This window comes from Pundamilia nyererei, unplaced genomic scaffold (genome assembly GCF_000239375.1).
Source record: "Pundamilia nyererei isolate P.nyererei 1_Seehausen unplaced genomic scaffold, PunNye1.0 scaffold00456, whole genome shotgun sequence".
NCBI lineage: Eukaryota > Metazoa > Chordata > Actinopteri > Cichliformes > Cichlidae > Pundamilia > Pundamilia nyererei.
The window spans coordinates 156106-167262 of NW_005187857.1; the positions used below are offsets into that span (position 1 = coordinate 156106).

At 37.2% G+C, this 11157-nt stretch overlaps 1 protein-coding gene across 1 annotated transcript; it reads left to right on the plus strand.

Annotated features, from left to right (window-relative positions):
• Positions 1–2910: 2910 nt before the first annotated feature.
• LOC102211949 (butyrophilin subfamily 2 member A1-like) lies at positions 2911–7397 on the plus strand. The gene is made up of 6 exons (XM_005753711.1): positions 2911–3075; positions 4785–5123; positions 5298–5511; positions 5730–5794; positions 5975–6088; positions 6337–7397. The coding sequence occupies exons 1-6, from the start codon at positions 2970–2972 to the stop codon at positions 6753–6755; spliced, it is 1257 nt and encodes a 418-aa protein (XP_005753768.1). The 5' UTR covers positions 2911–2969; the 3' UTR covers positions 6756–7397.
• The last annotated feature ends 3760 nt before the right edge of the window (positions 7398–11157 follow it).

The following is an 11157-nucleotide window of genomic DNA, read 5'->3' on the forward strand; positions in this document are numbered from 1 at the left end:
TAATAATAATAATAATAATGGATTGGATTTATTTAGCGCTTTTCAAGGCACCCAAAGCGCTTTACAATACCACTATCCATTCACTCTCACATTCATACACTAAATGAAACATCTCAGGTTAGTGACTGAATCTTAGTAAAAGCTGTCAGTTAGATGGAAGTTTGGGTGGTTTGGAAAAAAAAAAGGAAAAGTAACGTATGTGTACAAAATTCTTCCCACTGAGCCTCTAAAGCCGGCTGAATCATCAGCTTCGAGCAGCTAAGATCTCCGTAGCAGATTACCCTAAATCTTTGCAGCTTGAGAGTGATCCATATTGTAATAGCTGTTACACAAGGCTGCCTATAAGAAAGGTTTTAGTGTAATCTATTTATAAAATAGAAACTTGCAATAAGTTGTTGACCACTACTATTCCTGCAAGATGCTGACATTCAGTCACAGTATTTGGGTCAGATTGACCCTCATTTACTAGTTTATTAACAGCATGTAGACACAAATCTGTTGTGTGTGTTTTATCCCCATTCCCATATAGTTTGTTCATACTTTATGAACAAATAAAGGCAAGCACTGCCAACATTTAAAATGAATACTATTTTACCACTACTACTATTTTTCTTTTACTTGAGCCACAGTGAATGTCTCAGTTCAATGCAATTCATTTTTATATTTATGTAGTACAAAATCACAGCAACAGATTGCCTTAAGGTGCTTTATATTGTAAAGATCCTACAATAATATGAAAATGTGAATTCTATTCAGAGCCTCTGTTACTTCAGCCTTACTGTTTTCCATCACTCTGATGGAAAGCACAAATGCTTTAAGTGTTTACTTTTCACTCCTGGGACTTTGTTGCCGGGAATTAAATTCTTGTTGTTTCGCACTTTTCTCTTTAATGTGATGTTTATAAATGATGTCATTTTGCATTTGTGTTCGATTACAGAGATTCGACTGATGGGGTTTTGTACAGTTTCATGGTATAAAAGTTACATTTGTTTAAAAATTGATCATGCTGCAGTCTTTGTGCATTAAATGAGACTAAATAAAACCAGAGTGCTTCCTGTGTATGAGCAGTATATTATTGAAAACTTTGCAAGCTGCAGATTGAAAAGTTTGAAGTTTTATTATATTTATAGGAACAAACACTTGATCATCTTTGATCCAGTAAGAATCGAGGTTTTGCCACATTTAGTGTTATCAAATAAGGATGCTTTTTTGTTTTATTTGTAAACATTTATTTTTACACTGTTCAAAAAATCAAAAGGACACTTTTTAAATTGATATTAGCATCATGTCAGAAAAAGAATTTACGGCACCTTACTAAAGGCAGTAGTAATAAGGTAACAATAACATCTCTCTTTCTATGACCCTACATCAAAAAGTCCTCAGTGGACATTAAAGCTGGACCTCAGTGGCATTTTGGACACTAAGCAGCTATTGTCAGTAGATGTCAGGCTGACACTGAGGGCAAGAAAGACACACACTCACATTCAAACATACTCTACACACTAACATGATACACATTGTTATTTGGTTGAAATATTAACCCTTTGTGTTGTGAATTAACTGCTTATATTATTTAAACCTGGCCATTCTCTGTGTGTGCAAACTAACATCGTTTTAGTTGTTTTACACAACACAACCTTAACCATGAATACAATAATTTTAAGAAATCAACATTAACTGCATCTGTTTAATCAGCTGACAGAGAAATGTGTGAGAGAGAAAAGCGGTGTCACACTTCTCCAAGTTGACTTTTATTAGCAGGTGCTGGGTTTGAATCCTCCATGAAGCTCACAGTTGTTTTTAATCTATAAAGCATATTTGTATGCTCATGCCTGACTGCTGAGAGGAGCTAAAAATAAACACTTTATAATTACAAAGTTGCAATATTTTCACAATACTTTCCTGCTGTTTAAATAATTTTAATATAAATTTACCTGTTACCTGCCGATATAATCAAACACATGAATCTTAATTAATTTATGTTGATTTATGAAACACATAAAAGAGTCTTCCTTACCTCCTTTGGGATGAAAAAATCACATAAAAACACAACTTAATGTCCCACTTTCCCCACTAACACTACCTTTTTTTCGTTAAAATCCTTTGACTTGTTTTTGAGCCTTGTAAATGATGAAATTTGCTCCATAAGCCTGAAATATGTTGACAGCTTTGGTTGTGTGTGCTGTAATTTTGCAGTTTCTTATTTCAGTTTCACTCGCTCAGTTTCACTGTATTGTTTTATAGCAGTGATTTACCTCAGAGTCAGACTCATGGTTTGCACAGGGCTTTGCCCATGAGTTCAATTAAAGCCTCACACTATAAGTTCAAGCTGCTGATAGCAGAACAGCTGCACTGGTATAACGTTAATGAGATTGACTCAATAATTGTTTTCTGGAATAATAGAAAATGTATCATGTTCATAAGCCAGTTAAAATGTGGACATCTCCTGCAGTCGCAGCACACTGGTCGACAAAAGATGTGCAAACTATAAGAAACTCTGACCTTAACACTGACCTATAAATCATTCAAGTGTTATAAGGCTCCAAAATCAAGAGATGAACCAGCGTTTAAACAGAAAGCAGATAGAAATACCGAAAGCACTTAGGTGTTAAAAAAGTTGCGTGTGTGACTGTGTGAATGGATGAATGTGTCATATAGTACAATATGTACTATATAAAGCCTCCGAGTGGTCAGGTATAGTAGAAAAGCGCTATAGCATCCAGCATTACGAAGCTACTTTCAATTTAATGATGATTAATAAACTTATAATAGATGATGAAAGGAAACCTACCTGTATAAGAAGAAGTACTTTGATTGTTGTCTACTAAGCGCTATAAATGTGTAAAATTATCAGACAGCATGATGAAATTATGGCTCTGATCCCGCCTTCTTCTCTTTTTGCGACTTGAACTACAACAGTCGAAACTGTTCCACTTCGTCTGTGTCGGGCTGCTCTCTGAAGAGGAACCATGGACGAAGTCAACAAAGTTTGTTTTGATGCCTGTTTGAACAGGTCGCTGTGGTTTGTCCGCCTGCTCCTGCTCGCCGCTGTCCTGTCCTCATCTTGTTGTACAGGTGAGATTTATGGATTTGTGTTTTCAGCGAGTCACTTTACAAATGTTAACACAGAGTCGCTGTAAAAGTGCGTATCTGTCTACCTTTAATGCCTTTGCTAAAGTTTCTGTGTAATTCAGTATCGAAGTTCTGACGATAAAAGCAGGATGTTTGTTTGACTATTTGTTTACATTTTGAGGAAACAAGCTCAAAATCTGTGTGTCAGTCATTTAAAGAGCTTCTCTGTGTTTAAACTGGAAACGCTGAGCGATATTATCAAATGTTTCTCACAATCTGAATGTTGCAGTTCATTTCTACGTTTAGGGCAAGTTCATTTTGACCGACATGACTCGACTAAATTGACACCCAGTTCCTCAATTCTCATTTCAAGTTGAAGTTCACTCACTTCCTAAGGTTATTTTTGGATCATTTCTGTTGTAGAGCACCGACTGCAGTCAGCAGGGAAATCACACTGCTGCTGTTGTTTGTGTGCAAACAGCAAATGACCACAGTTTCCAAAATAAAGCGATTTACTGTGACATCAATGTGCGCAATGTGTGACACCCGTACAGTAAAAAATTTTTCAGAGTACTTTTTGTGTACGTTTATCGGTGATTTTGCTGTCACGGTTGCAGCAGAGATTAACAGTGTGGTTTTGTGCTAAAAAAATGTGTTTTTAATGTGTTTTCTTTATAACTGTCCCTCAGTTTTATTGCAAAGTTTCCTACAAATGTTTGTTCTGCATTTATTTGACTCACGTTATGCAGGAAGTTTAAGAATCTGCCTCACATGACAGGAATTCCTTTGTTGCGCATGCTATAAAAAAGGCAACAAAACAAAAATTGAAGTAAATTTACTACTTGCACGTACACAGAAATGTTTCAGTGTATTTGTGCATGACGTTTTACCTGCCTGGAACTGTGAGTCTCCTGCTGGAAAAATTATTATGACATTTTGTCAGATTTTTCGTTTGACGTTATGCAGGGATAAACTATCCACAGAGACTGCAACTGTCTCCTCCTTATTTCAGACAAAACAGACACCTTATCTTAAAGACACCACATCACACTAACAGATTAACATCGCTCTCAGACATGTGGTTCGTCTGATATTTAAAGCAGAATGAGGAGGCAGCGCCTTCAGCTTTCAGACTGCCCTTCTGTGGAACCAGCTCCCAGTTTCTTACACTCTAAAGCACCTTTAGCTGTTGTAATTTCTCGCTATATACAGGCTGAAAACATGCTTTTCTTATATGGTAAAGTTGGGCAGCATGTAAATGTGCAGTCTGTGGGGACTGACACACTTTTGTAACCAGCATTAATTTGCCACAATAGCGACTGTAGGCTGCATTTCCGCGCTGGCCTCGTTTTTCAGCCACAGAGACTCCTGCTTGGGTAATCTGTGGTGAAGAGGTTAGCTATTACAAATATATAAATGAAATTACACATAAGGCTTATCACTGACCTACAACACAGTCTGTCCTTATTTTAGAGTCTCAGTTTACACAAACAGAAGAAAACTTCAGATTTGTTGGACTATATTGTACCGTGAGAATAAACATTTGTGATGAGACCTGATATTTGTATGAATGCTTTCTGAGCAAGTTTTAAAGCATAAAGCAATAATGAGGTTGCTGCTGCACACACACAAACATTTTTTTAGTAGACTCAGTTCTTTGAATAAACACAGTAATTAGTTCCTCCGTGTTTTGTTATCTCTATTATCCACAGGAAAACCCTCAGCGATTGTCGTACCAAAGATCGTGGCCTTTGCAGGTGAAACTGTCCTCCTGCCCTGCAACATCACCCCAAGTGGAGACGTCCCAACAGTGGAATGGACTAAGGAGAGTTCACTTCCAGATATTGCCTTCCTGTACCGAGATGGGTGTGAAACCTTTGAGATGAAGAATCCAGTGTTTCGGTACCGAACAAACCTCATCAGGCACGAACTTCACAACGGAAACCTGTCAATGGTGATATCCAACCTGCAGATAAGCGACAGTGGAAAATACCACTGTGCGATTATCAGGAAGAAGAAAAAAGTAATCACAACTCTGGAGCTGTTTGTAGGTACGTCCACTCAAAGATCAGAGCTGCATTTAATCTCTTTAATGATATCTATCTATCTATCTATCTATCTATCTATCTATCTATCTATCTATCTATCTATCTATCTATCTATCTATCTATCTATCTGGTTGGAAAGTGCAAAGGCTACAATGTGAATATTTAATATTTTTGCAGGTGCCGTTTCTGAGCCGAAACTCTCAGTTGTTCCTGGTGTTGGAGGTGGACTGACTCTGCAATGTGAAGCTAAGTGCTGGTTCCCTGAGCCTAAGATTACATTTCTTGACAATCAGGGAAATGAGATCAGTGCCGACGACCCAAAGAGAGATGAAGAGTCTTCACGATGCTTCACGGTCAAAGGAAGAGTGTCTCTGCAGACTGCTACCAACAGGTTTAATATCAAATTAAAACTTACCACAAGTTTATATTCTGAATGATGTGTTGGAGAATTTTTATCTTGATCAATTAGTTTGTTTACTTCAAAAAAAGTTGTACTTGTAAATATACATTGATTAGTGTGTAATTGCATCTTTCAACAGATGCCTTCTCACGCTAACCCCACTGGTGCACATTTTGAATAAGATGTAAATGTGTGTGTTTTGGTCCCAGGGTCACCTGCAGGGTCCACCAGCCGGAGATACATCAGACGAGGGACTCAGAGATTTACCTGCCAGGTAGCTTTAATCAAACACCTGGATTAGCTGTGTCTATGCTTCATTATCCATTAGCTATTCAGACACACAACATTTATTGAGTGGTAAAATGTGCTGATAAAGCAGCTATGAAATTATGCAGGTTCCTCCTCTTTTATCAAAATGCTTTTTCAGGTTCAATCTCTTTTTTTGTCATTACAGATGGATACCAGGGATCCTTCACTGTAACCATTGTAATTACAGTTTTAACCACCTTAACAGCCACTGTCATCTGTTCATGTATTGTGCATTTAGTGAAGAAACACAGCTGCCCTGGTAAGTCAGTTTCTAGGCGTTATTTTTAAAACTGCTAATTCAGTTCAATGAATCATCAAACAAGTGAAGGAAAAGCAAAACAAATAATAAAAAACAAAAGGAAAAAATATACATATGGTAAGAAGCACCTGGATTTTAGCCTGAATTTAGGTTGGCTTTGTCATAACAGTTTGTGTGTGTAATAAGAACAACGAAATGTCAGGAATGAAACAGATGCTAATTATTTTTGTTTTTTTGTGTTCATACAGTGAGAAGACAAAAACGGAGTCTCGATAATCATGGTACGAATGATGAAAGGCAGAGTCCGGTCATCCAGACAAGCGACTGTACAAATGACTCCAAATCCTCATCAAGCATCTCAAATCCCACGATCCCGCCCTCTCCAAAGTCTCATCACAACAACGACAACCCCAGACCAGAGGCCTTGACAACATCTGTCAGCTCCTCACAGACCACAGAAGAAGATTCATCACATCTGGACACCAGCGGCGAGATGAAAAGAAACAGTGATAACAGCAGTTCACTTCCAGTGTTGTCCATTCCGCATGAGCGTCTTCGCCGTTCGTCCACTCGTCGGTCTGTTAGAGGCAGTATACGTGTTCAGCACAGAAACATCATCTCTGAAGACTCAGAGCCGCTGATGGAGATCGGACCTGAAACTAAATGAGGAACGTTTCATAATCAGACAAATGAAACTGTCAGTTAGGTGGGAGTTGACCTCTAAGTATAAACTGATTTGTCATTTATTTCAGGACGCCATCCAAGTGAGTTTTATAGAAAAGCATTGCATTTTATAAACATACCAACGTTTTAAATACTTATTTGATAGTTTTTGTTTTGAAATACAGTCAAAGTTGTCATTTTAATGTGCTGACCCATTCCGCCTGTCACAATATCTGCTTTTCTTGATTATCATCGTAGGTAGTAATACGGTTTTATAAGAGAGGCACCTCAATTCAAACTTTATCCACATTCATTTTGTGTAATATATTGGGATATGTATTTAGAGCTTTGCTGTAATCTTTTTTGAGTTTTGTAATTATTGTATTATGTAATAGTGCTGTTTTAACTTGCTGGTTACTGTTCTTGGAACAGCTGCAACCACACGATTTGCATTATTTTCACCTGGATTGCTGTGCATGTGAGTATGAAGCTGGCTGAGCTCCAGCCAAAGTAAAACTCCGACACGGACAGCAGTGACAGTGAAAACCACGTCATGTATCATGTAACTGTTTGTGACATTCTGATATAAACACACACACCTATAAAACAAACTGTAATGTTAAGAACAATAAAAGTTGTTCTTGTGAATCTACAGCTGTCGATTAATTCTGGTTAAAGCAAGTTTTCTTCAGTATTCACTTAATGCAGTCATATTTGAATTCATATCAAACGATTCAAGGAACTATTTGTAGTCAGTTCAGTTTTCTTCTTTTTCCAAAACCTCAGAAAGAAATGGGCTAAATATTCCTCACATTGCAGCAGAGTAAAAGTAAGTAAAACTAATGAAGGTTTTGGAGTGGTCTATCATCTGGGCTTAAATGTGACTGGATTACAGAGATAATCGTGCAATTCTGGAAGAAGCTGCTGCTTTTCCTCTGTGTAGGGAAAACTCCTTTAGAAAGCCTGTTGTAAGGCTGATGTTAAATGTTGATGTTGTTGTTGATGCTGATGTTAATTAAAGTACAATTGCTGTTTGTTAATAGTAAACAATGATAAAAAATTTAAGTAGCTTTGACATCATATGCAAAGCACACAGAGTAGCAAAGTGTGATGGTGAGTTACTGAAAAAGTTTCTGTTAAAAACCATGGCAAAGGTTTAAAGTGAGTTTTTAAAGAAACAAGGTATCATTTTTATATCTTTTAATGTTTTACATGGTACATTTTTTTTCTGTAGTCTACTGAGGATTTTGTGGTATTTACTGTGAAAGGTTAAATTTGCGGGTTTTATAGGAAGTGTCAGGTGATGTGAGAATTTAAGGGAAGCGAATGCAACTGTTTTTTGTATTATTGTTTTTTTCCAATGTCTTTCTATAATCGTCTCTCATTTCTGCTGAAACAGTTGAAATTAACTGTAAATGTTTTTTTCTGCTCAGCTTGTGACGCGTGCTGTGCACAGAGTTCAGGAAATTTGTTTCACAAGGACAAAAAGGATTTACAAAATTGCACAAGTTCATGGTAATGAAGTACGTGTATGGAAGTATTTTACAGCATTTCTGCACGACTTTCTACACCACTTGAACTACTTCCAGTTATTTTTTTTAACTATTATATTTTACAAAGCAGTGCAATTAGAACTTTTGAAAGATATTAATTCCACAGCAGTGTGTCCATAGCAGAGTGGTTTCTTAAATATGGGCCCTTTGCTGAATTTCGTCCTTTATTTTTTAGTTAAAACATTAAAACAGACCTACTATACTCATTTCAGCCTCCATGTTTCGATTCTTGGAGTCTCCTACAGTAGTTTTGCATGATGCCCACTTCAAAAATATTCCTTAATTTTTAGCTTTTCTTGATCAATTTTAGCCAATTTTCTTCTGATTGGCAGGCTGGTGGGGCTTTTCCTCACAGCCACAGCTGTGTGCCTGACCATGTTAGGAAGATCCCTTTTCTTTGACGTCATACAAAGAGAACTGAGTGTTTACAGCAGACTTTTGGATCACAGAGATTATAAATCTTACATTTTGTGTTGTCTTAAGTTAGAATAAGGGGTACAGTGATTTGCAGTTATTTTCATTTTAATACATTTTGAAAGCACAGAAATAAGTGGGTCTTCTCTGTAACAATAATGCAGCTTAAAAAAACCGTTTACTTTGAACCAGCATAGATTTGTTTGTTTTCTAAACACTTAAATTAAAATATATTAAATACATGTCTTTTGTTCCTACTTCCTAGAGTATTTAAAAGTAGAATGGGAGGGAGAGCCTTCAGTTTTCAGGCCACTCTTCTGTGGAACCAGCTTCCAGTTTGGATTCAGGAGACAGACACTATCTCTACTTTTAAGATTAGGCTTAAAACTTTCCTTTTTGCTAAAGCGTATAGTTAGGGCTGGACCAGGTGACCCTGAGTCCTCCCTTAGTTATGCTGCAGTAGACATAGGCTGCCGGGGATTCCCATGATGCATTGAGTTTTTCCTTTCCAGTCACCTTTCTCACTCACTATGTGTTAACAGACCTCTCTGCATTAAATCATATCTGTTATTAACCTCTGTCTCTCTTCCACAGCATGTCTTTATCCTGTCTTCCTTCTCTCACCCCAACCGGTCGCAGCAGATGGCCACCCCTCCCTGAGCCTGGTTCTGCCGGAGGTTTCTTCCTGTTAAAAGGGAATTTTTCCTTCCCACTGTCGCCAAAGTGCTTGCTCATAGGGGGTCATATGATTGTTGGGTTTTTCTCTGTATCTATGAAGCGCCTTGAGGCGACTTTTGTTGTGATTTGGCGCTATATAAATAAAATTGAATTGAATTGAACAAGCACAAAAAAAAAATCACCAAGATAGACTGTTTATAAAAGATGGTTTGCTTCTTGGATTCTGTATTTTCAGATGTTAGCGTATTGCAGTTTGTTTTTTGTGTGTGTGTTTGTTGTAGAAGAAGTAACCGCCTGCGTAGCACGCCATGATGAAGATGGAAACCCACTTTAAAGTGTCATCAACTCTGGTGAACAGCAGCTAACAGAGGCTAACAGCTGGTAACAGAGACTAACAGCAGCTAACAGCTGGTAACAGAGACTAACAATGGCAGAGCAACACTACAGTAAGAATGTAACAAAAAAATCAGAACAGAAAAATGAAGCAACAGATTTCTGTCCTTATAAGTTATAAGTAAATAAATAAGTAAATGTTATAAGTCAAGCCAGCTGTCTGTAGACAAATGCTAAACTGTTTCTTTGTGGACATTTTCACCCACATCATTCGTAAAGCTTGTGTAATGTAATGTTTTGTATAAACATTTGACCTGAAATGTTGGTTGAAAAGTTCAAAGACCACAACGTGAATAATTAATAGTTATGTATCTCTCTCGTAAAGCTGAGGTTTCCTAATCGTTTCCCACAGTTTTCTATGAACATTTGAACTGAGATGTTGGTCACAGACAACAGCCTGAAAAATTCTTACTTTTGCAGGTGCTGTTTCTGAGCCAAAACTCTCAGTTGTTCCAGATGTGGGAGGTGGACTGACTCTGCAGTGTGAGGCTAAGTGTTGGTTCCCTGAGCCTCTGATTACATTTCTTGACAATCAAGGAAATGAAATTAGTGCTGAAAACCCAAGGAGAAGTGAGGAATCTCCAGGGTGTCTCACAATCACAAGAAGAGTGACTCTGCAGACTGCTACAAAAAGGTTTCATATTATTTTAATATTTAAAGTTTCAGATCTTAGTTCTGGTTTTATGTGGTTCATTTACCTCAGTCGGGTGGGATTGTGTTGTTAAATTATCATCAGTGTACAGAGAGCTTTAATTTTCCAGGACAAAACTATGTGAATAAAACTAAAAGGTGCTTCTTTCGATCACAGAGTCACCTGCAGAGTCCACCATCCGGAGATAACCCAGACCAGGAACTCAGAAATGTACATACCAGGTACACCAGCGCTTTAACACACCTGGATCAGCTGAACTACATAAAACACATATTTTTGTCTATGGTTTACATCCATCTAGCTTTTCTAAAAAAAGCACTGCAAACTGTACATGTATATGAAAACTGTTTAAAATGTAATTAATTTTAATCTAAGATTTGCTAATTACTGTGTTCTTTAATGTCACTTCTGTTTTAAATGTAAACTTTTACAACATGGAAGTTACGTCACCTGTTTGTGTCATTTTCGCAAAATTTTATTATCCTAATCTTCAAATGTTGAGTTTCAGGTGAAAGCCTGAGATCCTGCACTGACATCCTTGTAATCGCTGTTGTCGTGAGGATCTTTACAGCAGTCATTGCCTTTTTAGTCAAGAAATGTCAACATTATGGTAAGTCTGTTTTTTTAATAATGTGTTTTAAAATTAATTATTTAACTGATTATTTGGCCATCAGAGTGTAAATATTAAAAAAACAAAAAACAAAACAGATCTGTTG